At 38.9% G+C, this 22,872-nt stretch overlaps 1 protein-coding gene across 1 annotated transcript; it reads right to left on the bottom strand.

The window, feature by feature from the left end:
• Positions 1 to 1,895: 1,895 nt before the first annotated feature.
• Positions 1,896 to 22,774, bottom strand: LOC134529703 (B1 bradykinin receptor-like). Its single transcript, XM_063364067.1, has 2 exons — positions 22,666 to 22,774; positions 1,896 to 3,701 (listed from the first exon to the last, which is right to left on the bottom strand). The coding sequence occupies exon 2, from the start codon at positions 3,692 to 3,694 to the stop codon at positions 2,756 to 2,758; it is 939 nt and encodes a 312-aa protein (XP_063220137.1). The 5' UTR covers positions 3,695 to 3,701; positions 22,666 to 22,774; the 3' UTR covers positions 1,896 to 2,755.
• Positions 22,775 to 22,872: the final 98 nt, after the last annotated feature.

Below are 22,872 nucleotides of genomic sequence, written 5' to 3'. Positions count from 1 at the left end.
CAAGACCAAGTGATGTTAATAATTATCGATTTTAAAGATGGTGGTCAAGATGGCCTACGAGATGGATGCTTTGACAACTGACGATATAGCGATAACTTTACTGCACTCCAGGGGGTAATTATTAAACCAATATGTTGGTAGTGAATTTTAATAGATAGAAGAAAATTCAATATGGCTGCCATAAAATCATCTTTGGCATGATATATATTATTTGGCATTAGTGGTGGGAGGTCAGCCTGCCAGTAGCCACCTTGGAGAAAGGATTATTTAATTTTGCCCTCATCGGGTTTGAAACAAGGACTTCAAGGTCTATGTTTAACATGACTTTTTAACTAAAGTTTTATTTAAATTGTAATTAATTATTTACAAATTTTAAAGTATGTTCATATTTTTGGATGATAATCACAGATTTAAAAAATGGCCGACATGGAGTAATAATCCAAAATGGTAAAATCTAAATGGCAGAATCCAAAATGATGGAATCTAAACTGGTGGAAGGTTTTATAATCCAACATGGTGGATGTGAATTCATAATTCAAGATGGTGGTTGAAGTCAAGGTCAAATGTCAATATCACGACTCAGAGGTAAGTCTTTGACACTGGCCCGGCTGCCTCCCCGTCAAAGCTATCAAGTTTTTGCGGAATGGGTCTCGGGGTTTGGGTTTGGCCAAGTGGCAGGAGGCAGGGGCGTGTCCTTGGGCTGTTTAGGCCACCCAAGACGCCTTACACTACAAATGATACACTCCGCTACGTGAAGTGTGTTTTTTATTCCTTATCAAACTTTACATGTTGCTATCCATCCCCTGGCAGCGACTGTTCGGGGTTAGTGAGCTCTGCGCGTGCATGGCTGTTCAGTGATGACCCTGCTTATAATGGTGAGAGGGGGAGTTTAATGGGGAACAATATGTGGCAGACATTGATGCTGTGATGGCGCTAGGCGCGGGATGGCTGTTAAGACCTGCGCGGTGATGCACGGCCGGTTGGGGGTCATAACTCACACTCTAGATGAGGCTGTTTAATTGGCGCGAAGTTGACCTCTCAATATTGTGCGAAGACGACCAGCCTGTCCAAGCTCCCGGTGGATACTGCCGACTCCGTGTAGCATGGAGCTACAGCAGGCCTGCTAATTGCGTGCCAAAAGCGCAGCGCGTGGGGAACAGATGCGGCCAAGTTTAGGACATATTCGCACGTTAAACATTTAAATTAATATGTAAAAAAAAGTTTGAAGAATTATATATTATATAGTTTATGTCTGTGGGAGAAAACATGTGCCCTTGAATGCTATAGTCCGGCGGAAGCACATTGCCACACCCGGCGGAGTGTTTCCGCCGATGTGGCCAGTAGTGGTGCTAGCTGCAGGTCGTTCGGTGCACTCATACTGTTTGCACCATGTTGCACACGCGGGCGTGTTCGTGGCACACGGCTTTGAGAGGCATCTGTGCGACTAAGAGGCGCACTATTGGCTGGCGTCAATTTTTTGTCATTTTAAGGAATTTAAGCTTTGCTGAGGAAAATAAAGCCTGCGGATATTATTTTAAGAAAAATAGAGAAATAGTAAAAATTATATATGTTTTGTAATTTTGGAAAAAATTTGGCCAATGTAGGTGAATTTTGCTAAATTTTGGCGATTTTTAAGGTAAAGTTTAAGGTCAAGGTCATGGTGGTCGTGACATCACAATCCAAGATGGTGGTCATGACTACAGCACCCCATCCTGGATCCTGTTCCCTGAGCCCTTTTTTATACTACTGTTGTAAATTAACTCTCACCAAAATATTCACTGATATAATGACATGTGTCAAAATTGTAATGGTGAATTTCGTAAAAAAAAGTATTGTTATTTATTTTACACTTATTGTATGTGTAATTTTACTTCTGTTTATATACAAATGCATGGTTTAATATTTAAGATATTTTTAATTTTATTTGTTGGTCCATTATTTGTACAATTTAGTTTCCTAGTAACATTTTTATAAAAATAAAATTTAAAAATGTAAGATTGTTAAAATTTATTATATAATTTTACGATTTATTTTGCAGTGTTTCGTTTAATGTCTTCATTTTCCGAGGGATGTTCTCAATCTTGCATGTACACAGATATATCTTGCAGTACAATTTTTGCGGTCGTGTCTGTTTGAACGCTAGAATAACTACTTCTGCAACACCTATTTCAAAACAACATACAATTTCCTTCATGAATATCTAACAAAAATATAAAATTCTGAAAAACTGGTTGTTACTTACTACAGTTATTATTGATGCAAAGGTCTAATAGAATTTACATTAAATGTTGTTTACATTTAATTAAATTGTTCTCTGAAATGCAAGAATTTTGTGGTAGGTACCTGCATGTTAAGCACAAAAGTTTCAGAGACAAATATGTAATGATGTACATTAATTACAATTTTAATTGATATAGTTATACATATTTGATGGTTTGTTAAATATAATGTATTGTGTATCTTTTTTATTCTGAAACCAATATGACTAGTAAATGTAACATATAATTTAACTAATTACATACCTAATAATTTAAAATAATGAAAATATGTGAACAATATAAGAACATTTTTACAGTCACAAAAAGGAACATAAAATTATTTACGAGGATTTATGGAAAAAAAATTCATGAAATATTACAATAATATAAGCGTTTTCATCCACATTTTGATCACTCTCTTCTTATCCTTATCCATGAACTGGAAGTAAAAGTCTTGAATTTTTTTTTTTTTTTTTTTTTTTTTTTTTTTAGTGCGGTTAAGAGTCCAAAATCGGAATATTACTTATTCGTTTCGATCGTTTCCTGTTGCAATTGCACATGTAACAGCAGGAACACTTGTAACAGCTGCTGCCATTTTTTCTTCTGCACACTATAAAAATGATCACTAATGGATTTAAAAACGATAGAATGTACTTACACCAAAAGCCAACCGGAATTAATAAGCCAGTTGTGCTCTCGTCAATTAAAGGATTCACAATTTTAAATGTTTCAGTTATGAATACAATAAAAGTATGTCCATAGAAAGGAATATCTAGAATTATAAAAATAAAAATCAGAGCAATGACGAGTTTTGAATATGCTGGTTGAGCACTCGGTCTGATAAACGACTCTGTGACGAAGCATATATCTTTGCTGTCATTATTTATTCTGGTAGGTTTCGTAATTAAGAGAACGGAGAAAACAATAATCATAACTATGGGCACCACAAAAGCACATGTAAAGTCGACAATGGTAGCGAGGCGCTGCTTGTTGGGCTCAATTGCTGTAATTTGAAGGCAGTCGGTTTTGTTCAGTTTTGAATGTGACACGGTGCCCAGTGACTGCAGAACTGTCAGAACCCACAGGCACATGACAACGAGGCAAGACCGCTCGGTCTTGGCGCGCAGTCTTGGGTCGCGTGGTTGCGAGAGGTACTCACTGACAGCGAGTGCGACCAAAGAGTTGGCAGACATGCGTGCGACCAATTCGCTAGCCGCTCGGTACAACCGGCATGCCAAGTGCTCTGCCACCCACGATTGGCTGCCGAAGGTGTTGGGGGTGCCTATGAGCACGAACACCAGGTCCCAGAGCAGCATGTTCATCATGTACACTGTGGAGGGACTCATGGGCCCAGCTCGACATAGCGCCCAGCAGGCACCTATTGTAGCTGGGACACTTCCAACGATGATAGATGCGTGCAGTGGTTGAACAATCATCCCTCTCCTGAAAAAATTACACCGAACTTCTAAGGAACAGTATAAAATAATTTAAATCATTATTTAGGACATACGTCCTTGTTAGTTTGCATTGTATGTCGTAGAGCGAACTCAAAAAACGGGAAAAGAAAACTGAATACACAAACACACAGAAAACAAGCTAAAATCAACCTTTGTCAAATAATAAATGTAAAGACAGCACAAAGAATCATGGATGGAATTAGTTATAAAAAATAACACAGGACGGACGAACACATTGGGCTGAAAACAACGAGACAGTTGCAACAAAAATAGTAAATAAGACAAATAACAGCCTTGGATAACCTTGGTGGCATACAGAGAAACCCAACTATGATTTTAAACAGTGAATACAGAAATTAAATTAAATGGGTGATCTGACAACACAATACCACGTACAAACACAGAAGGCTTCCTACGGCAAAAGGGTTGCCACGATTTTGGAGCTGAGATCTGTTCCTTTCATCTGTGCACAAACAGACTGATCGCGGACATTAGAAAACAGGGGGTAAATATGTGTTGGCTCAGAATTCTGATGACGGGAAGAGATTTCAGTTCCCGAAACATCGCCACTGATTGGTCTTAGGAAGCCTATTGTGTTTGTATGTGCTATGTCGTTGTGTTGTCAGAATACCTGTTTAATTTAAAAGCTGAGTTCGCATGTGCGTTGCTCTATTGTCGATGTGTTGTCCAGATCATCTATTTAGTATCGTCGTTTGGCTACTCTGCCTGTCGCTGTGCTGTTCAATGCTGTTGTCTGTCTGTATTTACTATTTTTGTTGTCATTGTCAGCCCACTGTGTTCGCCTGTTTTGCAATATCGTAAGGATGTCGACTGATGGTATGAGCTGTTGTGTACATCTATATAAACAGGAACTGTGCAAGTTCTGATAAGTCTACACTTGGAGAAATATTCCCGCAATAGCTTCGAGTTGCACCAGACACAAGTTCATTCGTGTAAGTAGTATGTAAATGGCGGTCCTGAAACTGACGCCGGCGCGTGGAGCCGGAGCCGAGCCACAATCTCTGATTGAGACGTCACGACGGCCATCTCGGATGAGCGTAATGGGACACATCGTAACGGGACATATCGTAACGGGACAAATAGATCACGGCGGCCATCTTGGATGACCGTGACCTTGACCTTTGACCTTGACCTTTAACTGGTCCTTGACCCCGGCAGACATATTGGATCCGCCATATTGGATCAGACATCTTGGATACCGTCGACTTTGTTTCTGTTGTTTGTTCCTAGATAGCGCCAGCATCGCTCTTGATTTTTTTCTGTTCCACTGGAGGCCGCCATCTTGGATACCATCGACTTTGTTTCTGTTGTTTGTTCCTAGATAGCGCCAGCGTCGCTCTTGATTTTTTTTCTGTTCCACTGGAGGCCGCCATCTTGGATACCGTCGACTTTGTTTCTGTTGTTTGTTCCTAGATAGCGCCAGCGTCGCTCTGTCTCATCACATAAGGTCGATGTTCCATTACCTACCAGAGCTATTATGGTCCTTATAGACATATTAAATTTATTTGTTTATGCAAAATACATTGGAAGCGCTGTGATTCGAACCAGCGCAGCTCTGATCTCTAGGTTGGAAAACATACGCCTTTAACCGCTCGGCTATCGAGTCATTTACCACACTGAGAATTAAATAAGGTATATAAAGAAATATCATGCATATCGGGACTTGATTTTTTTTTTAATTTTAAGTAATAATAGCACTTCCTGTTCGAGACAGATCCACCATCTTGTATTAAGTCGTAACTGTTGCAATTATCGTTACGCCCGCAATCATTCAAATCCGCAATTCTTATGTTAGAAAATCGGGACAAATTTTAAAAATCATTCAAAAATTAATAATCTAATTAAATAATAAAAATCTTAAAAACCACTGTTGTAGTTATCGTTACGGTCGCCATCTTGGATTATATAAATGTTGCATATTTCGTTACGCCCGCCATCTTGGTTGAGTACTTTGCCATCGTTACACTTTATGTTACGACCGTCATATTGGATCCTATTAATGTTGCAATTATCGTTATGATCGCCATCTTGAAATTTAGACGCCATCTTGGAAATCGTAATATTAATGCTAGAGATTCGGGAAAAATTCCAATATTCATCAAATAATTAACTAATTAAGGAAATTATTGATTCCTGTCCTTGGTTCGATCCCTGGACGATACAAAACAACTTTAATTTTAAAAAATACCACAAAAGTGACAGGTTGGAGAAAATAAAAAACACATCAAGTACTTTTATAAATTTTTATTACATAAATTATACACTACTACAAGTACAAAAAAACACAAAGTACTAAAGTCTTGTGGATTTCTCGATTTAAACAGCCTTCTTATCGTACGGACTAAGTCCTTTACATGTTCGTAAAAGTCTATTCAGTTTATCCGGTCGACATAATGGTACACCACAATTTTCACACAAAGACGAATTATCGATTTCATTAAAAGGACAGTGATATATTACATTGACGCCGTCCCCGTTGCCTAATCTGAATTTACGTAAATTTAAGCTGGTAGGTTAATTTTGAATCTCAAGGGGGGGGGGGGGGTTCCTGGCCTCGTGGCGGTAGGCAGGGATGCGGCGACAAAGGACTCCCCGGGCTGTTATGGCCTCCCAGGACGCCTTATTAATGAAACACACGAGTTCTTTTGGTTATTTATTACGTCGCACACTCTACAGGTCACACCTTCACGTGACTGGCCGCTTCATCGTCGACCTAAGCTCCGCGCACCTGAACCTGCTAGGGTCTCTGCGAGAGTATACGGACGTGGCGTGAAGCGTGAGGACGATCGGTCCCGCAGATTAATTAAGAAAACATATGACACTGAGTTATTGCGATTAGTCCCGCACAGGAGAATGATTACTTATTAAAACACGTTACACTTAATTACTGCGATTAGTCCCGCATAGGAGAATGATTACTTATTAAAACACGTTACACTGAATTACTGTGATTAGTCCCGCACAGGAGAATATTTACTTATTGAAACACGTTACACTGAATTGCTGCGATTAGTCCCGCACAGGAGAATATGCATGAGCGGATAGTCCGCGGGGTGGCGAAGGCCACGTTAAGCTGGGTACGGACACGTGAGAATCTGGAACGATATCGTACACGTGGCCGTGGCAAGTCCCAGTTGAAGACTCGTCCGAATGTTTGTGGTCGCGTTTGGCGCAGTGCCGCCCTGCGTGGGCCAAGACCTATGTCCCGAGGTGGGACGTAATAGCGTGAGGCGCAGGTGCCACGACGGGTCACCTAATTGCTTACGTAAAATATAAAAATCCCTGATGGGATACACATGTTATTAAAAGACCGCGCGAGGTTGCTAACGGCCGATTTGGGCCGACCGGGGAGCTGATATAAAACGTTTGGACTATATTTACCTATTGCAGTTACATGATGTTGGCGCGAAAATTGAAGGCTCCCCGTGCGTGGGCTGCCGGCCCGGGCGAGTGCTGGATGGCGACTCCTAACCTCCCTGGCCGCCGGGGCCAGGGAGGGGGGAAATTCCGCGGGAAAACTGCGGAGCGCGGGAAGATGACTTCGGCCAGCGTTGTGAATTATAACCCTTTATAAACTGATTATTACATTAACATTAATTATTGAATGGTTTAGATTTCTTAGATTTTGTTTATATTATAAAATGCATGAGAAACAATACCCTTGCGCAGTGCCACACCCGGCCGGGCGCTTTGCACACGTAGGAGGCCGTGACTGACGTCACGCCGTTCGGGGCACTGCACTACGTTGCGCGCGCGGGCGCGTTCGGGGCGCGGCACTTATCAGGTGTTGAGGACACATAACGGCCTGTGCTCTCAGAGGGAGCACTGACGGCGGCGTCAACATGTCGTTTAGCACTTTGAATATTTGTTAATGTTTTGTTACAAAATATACAGCTTGATTCTGAGGAATGTACAGCCAGTCTATCGCAATTCCTGAGGTGTCGTTTTAATCTTGCATAGTGTATAAACTTGCTTAAACACCTGTTGCACTGATATTTAATGCGTTCAGAGTTATTACTACAATTGTGTATTACATAATCCCGTAATTTCCAGTTTTTGATCTTCTCACAGTACGTATAGTTGAACGACGGAACACCGTTGGTTGCTCCTTCCTTCATCAATGACACTGGAACTGTTGACAACCATTGTAACACTGCTGACATGTTAACTTCTGAAGCCTTTGAGGTCTGCTCTGCGGAAGATGTTGCACGCGTCGAAATCTCCTGCGGTGCTGAGAGAGTAGGTGCAGCTGTAGACAACGTTGTCATCGTGCTCTGCACGTATGATGGTAGACCTTCGATCCAGGTCGGTGTTGATACTGCCAATGATGCCATCGAGTTATCAAGAATAGCTAGGTACTGGTCTATTACGTTAGTCAAGTCTGACTATCCGATCCGTTCATCACTGCAGTCAGAGACGGACTGAAGTTCATATCACGAGGGTCTCACTTATATATTCTCATTAGCTGGTACAACACATGAGTCAAAACAATATCAATTTTCATTATACTTGCACTTAACTGTCTCGGAGCATTTTTTATAATGAAGATGTAAGCTATCAAGATGTGAAATTAGTTTATTGCACTTATTGCACTGAAATTGTATTCGTTTCAGTAAATTATTTGGACAACTGCTTCTTTCATGTCTGCGAGCATTTGAGGTGCTGCCTTTTCGTTGTCGGTGCTTCCAAATGTGCTGCCTTTTCGTTGTCGGTGCTTCCAAATGTGCTGCCTTTTCGATGTCGGTGCTTCCAAATGTGCTGCCTTTTCGATGTCGGTGGTTCCATATGTGCTGCCTTTTCGTTGGCAGTGCTTCCAAATGTGCTGCCTTTTCGTTGTCGGTGCTTCCAAATGTGTTGCCTTTTCGTTGTCGGTGCTTCCAAATGTGCTGCCTTTTCGTTGTCGGTGCTTCCAATTGTGCTGCCTTTTTGTTGATGGTGCTTCTATTTTTAATGTTGTTTTGACTCTAGTATTATAGTAAATTGATCTTGATTTGACTAGCTTATTATTCCATCCAGTGCATGTATATAAGCGAGTCCTAGACAGCAGGACGTTCAGTTTGTTACTGACGCCGACGGAGTAAGGATCATCTAGTTTGTTTAATCTGGTACATAAATCGCGTAATTACCTGTTCTTGCGAACTCGATGGCATCTTTACCGACTTTAACGTCGAACTCGGAGGTTGTACCATCGTCTACGGGAACCTTGACGTCAGCTACGATGGAGAAGGTGCAGATCCCGTTGGAAACGACGACGTCAACATTGGAGATTTCAACAGATGTGATACCACCATCAGCCGAAGTTTCATCATCAGCAATGACTACTTCAACTAATGAAGAGCATACATTGCGTCAGTGCAAATATTGTGACGCATCATTTAGATACTATCACCTCAAATGCTCGCAGACATGAAAGAAGCAGTTGTCCAAATAATTTACTGAAACGAATACAATTTCAGTGCAATAAGTGCAATAAACTAATTTCACGTCTTGATAGCTTACATCTTCATTATAAAAAATGCTCCGAGACAGTAAGTGCAAGTATAATGAAAATTGATATTGTTTTGACTCATGTGTTGTACCAGCTAATGAGAATATATATGTGAGACCCTCGTGATATGAACTTCAGTCCGTCTCTGACTGCAGTGATGAACGGATCGGATAGTCAGACTTGACTAACGTAATAGACCAGTACCTAGCTATTCTTGAGAACTCGATGGCATCATTGGCAGTATCAACACCGACCTGGATCGAAGGTCTACCATCATACGTGCAGAGCACGATGACAACGTTGTCTACAGCTGCACCTACTCTCTCAGCACCGCAGGAGATTTCGACGCGTGCAACATCTTCCGCAGAGCAGACCTCAAAGGCTTCAGAAGTTAACATGTCAGCAGTGTTACAATGGTTGTCAACAGTTCCAGTGTCATTGATGAAGGAAGGAGCAACCAACGGTGTTCTGTCGCCCAACTATACGTACTGTGAGAAGATCAAAAACTGGAAATTACGGGATTATGTAATACACAATTGTAGTAATAACTCTGAACGCATTAAATATCAGTGCAACAGGTGTTTAAGCAAGTTTATACACTATGCAAGATTAAAACGACACCTCAGGAATTGCGATAGACTGGCTGTACATTCCTCAGAATCAAGCTGTATATTTTGTAACAAAACATTAACAAATATTCAAAGTGCTAAACGACATGTAATATATCACTGTCCTTTTAATGAAATCGATAATTCGTCTTTGTGTGAAAATTGTGGTGTACCATTATGTCGACCGGATAAACTGAATAGACTTTTACGAACATGTAAAGGACTTAGTCCGTACGATAAGAAGGCTGTTTAAATCGAGAAATCCACAAGACTTTAGTACTTTGTGTTTTTTTGTACTTGTAGCAGTGTATAATTTATGTAATAAAAATTTATAAAAGTACTTGATGTGTTTTTTATTTTCTCCAACCTGTCACTTTTGTGGTATTTTTTAAAATTAATGTTGTTTTGTATCGTCCAGGGATCGAACCAAGGACAGGAATCAATAATTTCCTTAATTAGTTAATTATTTGATGAATATTGGAATTTTTCCCGAATATCTAGCATTAAAATTACGATTTCCAAGATGGCGTCTAAATTTCAAGATGGCGATCATAACGATAATTGCAACATTAATAGGATCCAATATGACGGTCGTAACATAAAGTGTAACGATGACATAGTACTCAACCAAGATGGCGGGCATAACGAAATATGCAACATTTATATAATCCAAGATGGCGACCGTAACGATAACTACAACAGTGGTTTTTAAGATTTTTATTATTTAATTAGATTATTAATTTTTGAATGATTTTTAAAATTTGTCCCGATTTTCTAACATAAGAATTGCGGATTTGAATGATTGCGGGCGTAACGATAATTGCAACAGTTACGACTTAATACAAGATGGTGGATCTGTCTCGAACAGGAAGTGCTATTATTACTTAAAATTAAAAAAAAAATCAAGTCCCGATATGCATGATATTTCTTTATATACCTTATTTAATTCTCAGTGTGGTAAATGACTCGATAGCCGAGCAGTTAAAGGCGTATGTTTTCCAACCTAGAGATCAGAGCTGCGCTGGTTCGAATCACAGCGCTTCCAATGTATTTTGCATAAACAAATAAATTTAATATGTCTATAAGGACCATAATAGCTCTGGTAGGTAATGGAACATCGACCTTATGTGATGAGACAGAGCGACGCTGGCGCTATCTAGGAACAAACAACAGAAACAAAGTCGACGGTATCCAAGATGGCGGCCTCCAGTGGAACAGAAAAAAAATCAAGAGCGACGCTGGCGCTATCTAGGAACAAACAACAGAAACAAAGTCGACGGTATCCAAGATGGCGGCCTCCAGTGGAACAGAAAAAAATCAAGAGCGACGCTGGCGCTATCTAGGATCAAACAACAGAAACAAAGTCGACGGTATCCAAGATGTCTGATCCAATATGGCGGATCCAATATGGCGGATCCAATATGTCTGCCGGGGTCAAGGACCAGTTAAAGGTCAAGGTCAAAGTCACGGTCATCCAAGATGGCCGCCGTGATCTACTTGTCCCGTTACGATATGTTCCGTTACGCTGTGTCCCGTTACGCTCATCCAAGATGGCCGCCGTGACATCACAATCAGAGATTGTGGCTCGGCTCCGGCACCACGCGCCGGCGCCAGTTTCAGGACCGCCATTTACACACTACTCGTGTACAATCTTGTTCCAGACATGGGGTTGTTTGCCAAACATTTAAATGAGCTTCCCCTGGGAAGAAAAGCTGTACTCAGCCCTGAAAATCCATGATTTCGGCTTTCATCTCACAAACTTGCTCGGGCCTGGCAACATAAATAATGCCATGAAGTTAATGTTTAAGGGAATTCTCAAATAAAATTTTCAATTGGTGGTACAAAATTTGTTCTTTGTCTCATTCCAGGCCATGATTTTTTTGTCAGCCATTTTTTTTCTGGTTGCCTTTTTTCAAACTGTAGTTTCCGATGATATACATATAGGCCGAAGGTGTGTGTTTTATTCCTGCCACCATCTTCATATGTGATGGCTATCTCCTTAAGCAAAAAAAAAAAAACATTTTGGCTCTAGAAACTATGCATGATACAATAGCGCTTGATGGTAACAAAGCTAGACATAAACTACATGAAATTAGTATGCACTCCAGTATTTATAAGAGAATTTTCACAATATTGTCTCGACAATTGTACGATGCAAGTCGTTTGGGATGTTTCCCACAGAAGGCATAAGTGTTTGGAGGAAATATTTTTGTTATTCGATATCTCGATCCTTCAGTCAATGATGTTTTAATTTATTTGATCATCCTATTAAAAAAAATCAATCCTCATTAATGGAGCTTTGTTCTAGAAACTGTATATACTCATGATTAGATACGATTCGCAACCGTTATATTAAGTTTGGAAATGCAAGTACATACAACTAGAAAAGTAGGGAATTGCTGTCATTTTAAAAGACCACTCTCATGTCAAAATACGGATTTATTTCGCTGTTCAAAAACCACTTTCACATTTTCCTGGAAACAGTGGTCGAAAACAGATTCTGCTGGCCTTCGGATTGATTTTCCTGTCTGTATGCAAGGATAAAATTAGATAGGCCTATCTCAGCTTCTCCGTGTTAGATGATGTTTTGACGACCCAGTGTTTGCGTCAAATTTGTGCCAATATTAGACACGTTATGAGATTCCAGTTGCGAAATAAAATTTTCATAGGCTTTTCTGTCTTGACAATATTTTAGAGACTCACTCATTCTTCAGTTCTAACACTTAAATGATGCACGAACCATTTCATGCTTCCTAAGATAACAGCGACTGTTTGATGGTCCTCTTTAGGGTTTTCCATGACTGCATTCTTGTGTGTAACTGAAAGATAAGCACTAGTCATTATCGAGCTTGAATTAATATATTTTGTGATCTTCTGTGAACCCAAGCAGTATGAAGATGTATATGTACCTAAAATTTGTTTCCATTCCCAAAAACCAGCGATTTCTACTGTGCCCAGGTAGTTGGATGTTAGAGAGAGGTAATTCTTTATGGTCGAGGTAACGGCCAAATCCCGAGATTCGTCGATAACAATGTGTTTTATTAAAATATGACTATTTAGAATGGATGTAAAATTCGATTTCGAGCGAGATATGTCGTGATTGGATGTGTTCCGTTTGCATTTGTAAGCGTGTCTTTAGTACATAAAAATAATAAATAATTTAAGTAAATATGATATGGCGCTGTGTGTGGCTGCTAATTTCTCGCCCGAGCATATAAAAACCTTGAAGTAAGAATTAATAGCAATGATACTCGATTTTTTTAATCCAGTCGTCATAACCAGGCTTCCCCCCATTATTATGCACTATACAATACATACCACAAAGATATTTCACACTAATAAATGTTAATGTGACGCGGCTTCGCAATCGACTGTTTGTTTGTGGGTTCATGTTGCTTATTTTCTTTATAAGTATCGAAAAGCAGGCCCATTGCTTTAAGTGTGGGCAACATGTTATTTCTTCTCTATGAAAATTCACAAATTTTTCATTTTAATCGACAACATAGACAGAAATTTCGTGTACTCTCTTGGTGATTACTAGATATTAAATAATGTTTCCAGGCACTTGAATAAGCTTATATCCTGGCGGCTCGATGGACAAAAGCTCTTAAATGCAATAACTATTTTTACAGGTTATGTAAAGACCATCTGCTAAATTGCAATTTATTATTTTAACATTCACAAGCAATAGGTTAACTGCTCGTGTAGATTCTATATTTTCCCTACAGCATAGATATTCGGGTGGAATCTAGCATCATACCTATGATCTCTGGTTTCTTAAAGTAGATATTTTCGCTGCAAGTAAGAATGCTTTCTTGAGTAGGTGGATTTCCATGTACTTGAAAGTCTAGTGGTAACTTTTCCTGAATATATTTTGCGATTTCGTCATTTCGTAAGAATTTACCTGTCCCATCACTTTTCAAGAAGCAGATTTTGCAACTATCTTTATATAATTCGGTAGAGATGGAAAATGGAAAATGGGACTGCCCGCAGCTTCGATGTATGACTGGTCAAGGTGATATAGATATGAATATTTCTCAAATGTACTTAGTCTATTTTTTTATTTAATTACAACTGTTTGGTTTCGTAATTGCAGTAAAGTTCAGCCCCGTGTAAGTACCATCGTATTTATGGAAGAGGTTTCAAATCACTGAAACTGTCGCAGTACTCTAACATTTTTCCTAAATTTAAATTCGTCACCCAGTGTGTACCACGACCTGCCGACCTGTTAAAAATAATTATGAAACACTCTCAAGCCTTTGGCGCAACGATTAAATGGTCTCACAAAAACATGGCTCATAAATTCGGTATTTTCAGTTTGTGTGCAATCTTAATCAACCCTATATTGGTGAGTGGATAGGACATCAGAAAAATTAGAATTTTTCATTCGTTTCTTTCTCATATCTCATCATTGTTTGTGGAGCTGTAATTATTAAAGTTCTGTACCATTCCCTTACCTATGATAATGGTTTCATAATAACATTGTGTCATGATTCCTGTAACTGTTCAAGATCATTCTGTAAAGTGTTCTTAGCCTTCACCTTTCGTTGCACTGAGGAGTCCACCGAGGTCTTGCAATGCGGGAACTAATAAAGGTAGAAATCCACCTGTCATCTTATTAATAGTGCGTGGTTTTTGTGATATTTGCACACCTGCAACAGTCTTGCAAGAGCTTACTGTCCTAGTTTTGCATCTCCCGGCTCGATTTTCGCTAGTACCCATTCCTAATTTAGTCTTGGTCATCATCATTTTCAATATGCTCTAGGTTGTGATTTTTCCTCAGAGTCCTGCATCTGGCGAGCTGCTTATATCCATAGCTTCCTGTGTTAATATTTTGTATGCTTGGTGCCTAGATTCCAAGTACTTGCCGAGGCAATATGCCATATTGTTTGGTTTGCACACCTCATCTAAAGAATTAATGACCATTATTCTGTGAGATAATCTTTTGCCTAGTTTACATACCTGACTACAAAATCATAAACCAAAATATAATACTCGAAAGGAAGCTTATTTATCAATGAGTTTGAAGAGAACACCGATAGGAAGATGTGTTCTCGGGCGCGGACCGCCTCCCCTCCCCTCCTTGTTCAACCCACCACCCCTACTCTAGTGCTATGACGCATCATTTCTTCTGCTTGGCGCATGCGCTCTCGCGTCTGCATTATGCATAAGTACTGGTGTTAGGGAGGCCTCAGGCTCGGAGAAGAGGGACGGACGTGAGAGAGGACGGACGTGAGAAGAGGAGCTCCGCGCACTAGTATAGTCTGTGTACTTGTACACAGGCCTAAGGTGGTATAGAGAATATAGGCTAAGAGTGTAAGCACACAAAACGCCCGGGGCGTATCTGCCCCTACAGCCTAGCCGCAAACCTCGAATAATTTCAGGTTTGTTGGTCAGTGGGTGCGAGTGTGTTGTAGGATGTCTACTGTACAGAGATAACAGTACAGAGAGACAGATGGAGGGACTTGATGTGCCCTTGCCGAGTGAGGACGAGGCAGAGATGAGCAGCGATGACGGATTCATCACTGTCTCGAGCAAGAAGGTGGAAACAGGGGAAAACCGCGACAGGCTGCGTCCCCCCCTCACCAACGCCGCCATCACGCGCCAGCACGCTGAGCGTGCGCGTAAACAACCGCGGCGACAGGGTGGCGCCTCAGCCAGCCAGCCGACGGCGAGTGCAAATACAGGCACAATCCCTGCGGCACAGAACCCTGCCCCTCAGGCAAAGAAAGTAAAGGTAAAACCCCTGTTTGTATTTGTAGACCAAGGCCACAGCTACCCGGTCATCAAAGCTGCACTGGACGCAGCTCTCCATATGACTTGGACGTGCGTAAGTCAAGGCCACGACCAATTAATGATCCACACTGCCACGGTAGAGGACTACCATCGTGCAGCACAGGCATTAGAGCAGGCAGGTGCGCAGCACTCTGTTCTACTGCAGCCAGACGAGATCCCTAATAAATTCGTCTTTTGTCGGGTGCACAGCAGCATTGACAAAGATTTTATCCAGGCAGAGTTCGTAAAAATGGGCCTGCCCGTACAGAACTTCTGGTTTCTATACAACAGGCAAACCAGGCGGCCAATAAATAAACTTGTGGTCGAGCTCCCGATGGAGGGGACAGGAACAAGGCAAAGTGCGCGAGCTGCAAGGGCCCGCACTGCGCCAACTACAGAGGGTGCCAGGCTTACAAGCGTGAAAACTGGCGCTATCTCCCGCAGCAGGAACGCAAGGAAAGGGAGCTGCAGTCAAAGCGCGCAATTCGCGAAAACAAGCGAGCTGCAGCTGCGGCGCAAACACACTTCCAAACACAAGCTGGCTCGTCCAGCTACCAGCCGCAGCCCCCCAGACAGGTATGGCGCGGCCCCAGCTGCCCTGCTCCTCAACAGTGGCAGAGCCCCAACCAGTACTCGGTGCTGGACGACAGGTACGAGTTGGAATACCCTGTTGTGGCCAACTCTTGGAGGCCCAGAGGGCAGCCACAGCCACAGAGAGCCCCGAAAAAACACCATTCGGGACATAAAAATGGAAAGGGGAAGAGAGCCCCGCAGGAACAGCCTGCTCCAGGGCAGGAACAGCCTGCCCCGAAGCACCCCCCCCCCCTCACGGACCACGCACGAAGCCAATCCCAGTGGCGCCCCGGGTGAATCACGAGCACGAGGACACTGGAATGCAGATCGAGTCAGCGCCCGCAGTGTTGCCAACTGCTCCGCTGCAGCCCAGCTCCACTCGTAAGCCAGATCCCGACCCTAAAGCATTTCTAAAGTCGTAGGTCAGTCCAAAACATTTATTGAGGACCCAAACCTGTCCCAGGCCCTTGAGCCGATGTGCCAACTCATGGCCATCAGGCCTCGATTAGTCAGTAATTTTGTTTACACAATAAATGGTTGCCTGATCTTTTTTGGAAGATAAAAGTGAAAACCATTAAAAAAATTATTGCTGGATAAATAATAGCAGGGTGGCGACCAACCGGGAAAACCGGGAAAAGTCAGGGAATTTTGCCAGCAGGGAAAAGTCATGGAAAAGTCAGGAAATTTTTAAAATAGTCAGGGAAAAAATTAAATCTTGTCTAAAGTTCCTGCTGCAGCATTTTACAGCTTAATATTATTCATAATCTTTGTTAATTTGTTAATTGTATGTAGCGAATTATTAACTGAAATTCTGAATACTATATTTTATACGAAGTTTGACATTTTAATGAAGCCATTTTTGATGTCGCGGGTCCATGAAAAACTCTGCTGTGTCTGCGTTGCTGATAACAGCTGGCTGGCGTGCGCGCGCATGCATTGTATTGCCACCATAGTCATGGTACGTGTACCAAATTGTTCTATGCTTACTAGTTTTATAGCTCATAGTACACCGAGATGACCGAAATAGTTTTATTTTTGTTTCTCGTATTATTGGCAACTATGGTACAAGTACACGAACGTTTTGGGATGAAAACGTGAGTGCTTTTTTTTGTTGCCAGTCTTGTTGTGTAGTGCTTCTCTACGTTTTACTTTTCAGATGTACTATTTATTTTATTTTGCTGTCCTCTTTGTGTAAACGTTTTGAATAGTGGCGTGTACATGTTTTCAGTATTATTTATTAAGCTAGTCGGGCTTTGTTCTGAAGATAAAAAGGAGAGAATAGAAGTAGTAGACAAAGATGGGGGGAAAAAAATGTGCGCGGGATCAGATATGAACGTGTGGGCTTGGGAAGAATATTGCCGTTGCTGAAAGCTAAGAGTAAAGGTGATTAATGAGTTAAAGTGTTTATTCGGTTATATTCAAATTTTTAGCCCATTACTTTTATGGAGTAAAACATTTTTTTAATGAATTCCAATACAGGATAAGAAAAGTGAAAGGTAAATATTAAGAGTAGCTAATCATTAGACTTGCGCATAATAGTTCGCGACCGGGAGCGCTCCTATTAAAAACGTTTACACAAAGAGGACAGCAAAATAAAATAAATAGTACATCTGAAAAGTAAAACGTAGAGAAGTACTACACGACTGGGAACAAAAAAAAAAAAGCACACACGTGCGAACTAGGTCGCTCTTTTAGTTCGTCCGCTCCCATCTCGAATTCAAAGAAGACAGGTCACAGATAGTTCGTTCGCTTTGCTACCGCTACTGCAGGCGATCTTCTTTGTATGTTATAGTAGTTATTTTTTTATAATGATCAGTGTTGTGAACGCCTAGACTATTATCCTTTTTTGGGTTATTAGACATCAAATGAGTAAATAAATCAATAATTTACATAATTGGGTAAAATGGCGTATATAACAGTTGTTTTTAATCTTCACTTAACATATAATATAATCGAAAAATTTTAATTTATAAAAGGATTTATTTTATAGCTAGTTAAAGAAATATTATTTATGAGATGTGTTTATTTTAGTGAATAAAATTCAGTTTTATAAATATACAAATTTTAATTTTTTTTTTAAGTTTTAGAAATAATCAACAAAAAATGCGTTATTATTTACAGGCAACAAAATTACGTACATTATTAAGAAAAAAGACCCATTACTCTTTTAATTTGTTACCTTACAATTAGACATAGAAAAACTAATAAAAACTCTTAAGTAAGATTGTTTGCTAATATTGCTTAAGAATGTGTATGATCATTAGTACCTATATATAATTCACTAAATATTAGCAAGTTCATTATCACTTAACATACACTATAATCGAAAAATTTTAATTTCTAAAAGCTATTATTGTTTGTCTGATTTTGTTTTGACATATATTTGTGTATTTTATCTGATAAGTTAGTTATAATATGTGAAAATAAGAAGGTTTTACGCTTAAAAAAATTGATGAGATTGTTAGGCATGGTCAGGGAATAAAAATGATTTTCCTGGAAAAGTCAGGGAAAAGTCAGGGAATTTATTCTTTACAGTTTGGTAGCCACCCTGAATAGTAGTCCACAACTTTTTACGGATCTTTTTTATTTAAGTAATACCTTCTTTAAGTCATTTCAGATATGTTTCCGTCCTAATGCAGTAATTGTTAGGAAAAGGTGTAGGCAACCCTGATGCCGGGTGAGACGAGACTCACTAAATTTCAGAGTGGTGGAGGCTGAAGATGGAATATGTTTGGAGTACCCTAAGGTCTGTCAACTCTTGTCATCAGTCTTATAGATATAATCATCACCATCGTTCCAGAGACAAAAACCAAACTCATATACATAATAATTAACATCATTCTAGTGATCATTGCCAACATCTTCAAAAATTATAACTATCATTTACATCTATTTTATCTTGATCATAAACATTTTTGGTCTCAGAGCCGTATCAATGTTTTCGATCTTAACAGTTTACAAATTGTTCTCAAGTTTATGCAGACGGCTAGAAATTGGTGTAAATAGTTTTTTTTACCAAGGACATGTTACTTCGTTTTTCTTTTGTCTTTCTCCGCTCTTCTGCAGCTTACAATTTTAAATAATTGGTGAGATTTAAGGTAGTGTTGTTACCATTACCATTTTCACATCATTCACGATCATATGTTTCGCCTAATATTTTATATTCATTTCACATCTCTAAACTCGTACATTAGACTCGTCCTCGTTATCATCAGTGAACTTGGTTATACATTTTTTGCAATGTCATAAATAACATAACCAGAAGTAAATTAAAATTATATGTGAAACAATAAATATTTCATATCGCATTACAAACCTGCAAAAAATACGTTCCGTGTCATTGCGTTTGAACCGCAATTTCTAAAAAAGTTTAACGGTCATGTTTAACTTGGAATAAAAACGAAAATTACAATAAGATTAGGATGTTAACACCTTTAAGTGAAAAGTGCTTGCAACAATTTTTCAGTACAATAAAGATCATTATAGCCTACAAACTCTCTCTTAAGTTGTCGAAATTTAACTTTTTTCTTGTGCCCGATTCTAAGCGTGGCCAATTAAAATATTTCCATAAAGTTACGTTTTATAGTAACTTCATTACTGGCCACATGTGCAGGTATTAATTGTCTAGTGTAGGAATCGGTTCAATATGCTCACTAAGAATAAAAATTATACACAAATATTTTAATAACCAATTCTTGCATTTTCACTATGTTGATTGTAGTAAGGCGTTTCAATTATGGTTTTGACTTATGTTTCTGTTATCTATTATTTTCTAGTAGATAATCAGATTATATCATAATGGTTGTGTTGACGGGATGCATCTGCAAGACACTGCGCAATAAAGTTGCGGTAAAATTATTATTATATCTCGTTATCTCGTTTAGCATATTGTAACTTAGTATACAAAACTCTCAGAATGTTTTTAATGAAGAACATAGTAAAGTACACAGTTATATCATAGAATTTATTTTTTAAAGTTAGTTTGTTGAAGAATGCATGATTTTTACTGCGATTGCACAAAACCCTGTGCTCCTTAGTGAGAGAATTATTTTTGCGTTTAAAACATTCAAGTTACGTAAGATAATAACTCATTTAAACTTTTAATTTTTGGGTTGTTCAGTGCAGTGGCGGATACAGGAATTTTTATGGGGGGATTTAAAAAAAATTAAAAACTTATATTACTGTTTACATTAACACAAACCTAAAGTATGTAGTAGTAGTAGCCGTAGGCGACGTGACTTCTCACACAGTTATTTTTTTCAAAAATTTTCATAAGTTTGGGGAGGGGAGGCTACATATACCCCCTATCCTCCCTACATCCGCCACTGGTTCAATGACCGAGATCACTGAACCGTTTTGCGTATGTCGCATCTACCCCGGCATGAGTGAATTTATGTATATGGCCTTAGTCATTGTGAAAATGTTAAAAAGTTATCTTCAAATTTCCTAACAGCAGTTAGAAAACACCGCATGTATATGCTTATAATTGTTATTGTAAAGAAGACGTCGACAGCGTGGCTCAACTGTACAAATAAAATAGCTGTCAAAAAAGCTACATAAGTTACCTGCGACACGTTGCATTGATATTTAATTAATCAAAACTTATATACAAAAATTATTTATGTTCATAACTGTTAAAATTACGTGAGGATTTTAATGCAAATAAATTACACAAAAACTGTACCAGAAATAAAATTAATTATTAAAATTATTTTTAATATTTTTTTCAGCATCTGACTCTTTGAAAATATAATTATTAAAAATCATGCGTGTAATATGGCTGAAACGTAGATAATTAAATTTTTTTGCAGCAAAATTGTACTATTATATTATAAACATTTTCATAAACATGGTAGGAAAAAAATTAGAAATATTAAAAGAGAAGATAATTTTATACTATAGTTTTTTTTTTCATAACCAAGTGCATTTGGGCCTATTTTCTTACTGTATGTAAAACAAAAGTAATTTAAAGTAAACATTGTCTTATTACTCAACAAACTCTACAATTTAATTAAAGTCATCTTCGTCAGTAAACTTCCTGAAATTTTTTTGCTCGTTTCTCAATATTTTTATTAATAAGAAATATAAAAAGCCCTAACTGGTAAAACTTAACACTGTAACATATTCATGCTTTACTTGGTAATTTTTTTTTTAGGGACGTGGAGTCGAATACACAAAATGATTGAGTTAATGTGTTTTAACATATCGACCTAATATCCTTAAATTTCGTTGGGTGAAGCAACAGTAAATTTTATGAAAAACATTGGTTGGTTTTTTAACTTATCCGGTTACCATAGTTTAAAATAATCACATGCTGCAAAAAATAAAACATTTCAAGAGCAATGCTAAACGACCATTCAAATAATCATAGATTAGAAAGAACATTTTGTCCACGTAAGATTTCTATTTTTTTTTTTTCAAAAAAGTTATTAATATGTTTATATTGTTCACGATCTGTTGTGCTTGCCTATGCTAGAAGCCTAACTGAAATATGTTGGGTCAAATTCTCACGTCAGTTAGGCACACTAAATCAGTCATCGTTATTATAATATTCGATAACAGTAAAAACTGAAAATAGCGGTTAATAGTTATCTTATGTTTTTGTAGATAAGGTACTAACTTACGTTTTATGGTGTTTTTTTAAACGTTGCTTGCTTTGAAAGAAAATATATTTTGAATAACAAAATATTATTCCCTTGCATACAATATTCATCGCAAATGTTTTGGCACAGGTTTAGTATAAAAGCGACATTAAAACAGCTGTAGAAATACAATCTGTTAATTTTTATCACAAAATTTGAGTTCTTTTTCTTTCCATTTTGTCATGTCATGTGCTTAAATAAGTTCCTCAAGCGTTATTCGTTAAGGTTTATAATTTTATTTGATGAACTTTTGTGAATATGTAAATACCAAATAGTAGAAATTAATAGGGCATGTTAACACTCGCACTTTAGCTGTGCTAGTATCTGCACTAAAAGAATTGATTTATGAGACTGTACAACTAATATTTTAAATTCTAAATGCAACTATATCAAGAAATATTTTCAACCAAAATGCCTACGACGCGACGTGTCAACTTTGCTAAAGTTATTTTCAAATACTGTTTATATGGAATATTTATGTGCAGGAAATCATAGTTAGTATTTAATACGGAGAAAATAATTAAAGTGAACTTGTTTGTAAGTATGCAACACCTTTTTGAATACAGCGTTTTTCAACGGATAATTTTCGTTGGGCAGTCATATTACTTATTTCATATGTACTGAAAGGCTGTGCCAAATCCTTAAATATAAATATTGGTTTGGATAGAATTATTGTCATATTTTACAACGGAATCGAGAAAGATTTAATTTTTTTTCCATCAGATTTATCCTTTCTAAGTAATCTTCAATCGGTATTCAATCGATTTTTAGGTATTCAGAATCACAACTGGAAATGAGGTGTACCGGACAGAATGTTGGGAAAGGCAACTAGACGCAACGTACCTCGAGAGCTCTGCCAGTTTAGCTTCCAGTGTACACGGCCCTCTCGGCGCTGGCTGAACATCGACTGCGGCCCACGAAGCTGTCGTCTCGCTATCACAGGCCCGTTTCCCGCCATTTATAACGTGCGTAGAGGACGAGCGGTCACGTGTCCTGCGCAGTGGCGGCTCGGAATCGCATCCGCGCGCATTACTGCGTCGCTGGACAACG

Source organism: Bacillus rossius, chromosome 2 (assembly GCF_032445375.1).
Source record: "Bacillus rossius redtenbacheri isolate Brsri chromosome 2, Brsri_v3, whole genome shotgun sequence".
In the NCBI taxonomy this organism is placed as follows: domain Eukaryota; kingdom Metazoa; phylum Arthropoda; class Insecta; order Phasmatodea; family Bacillidae; genus Bacillus; species Bacillus rossius.
Note: the sequence above shows the minus strand (reverse complement) of the source record. Positions and strands in the feature narration are given on the sequence as shown.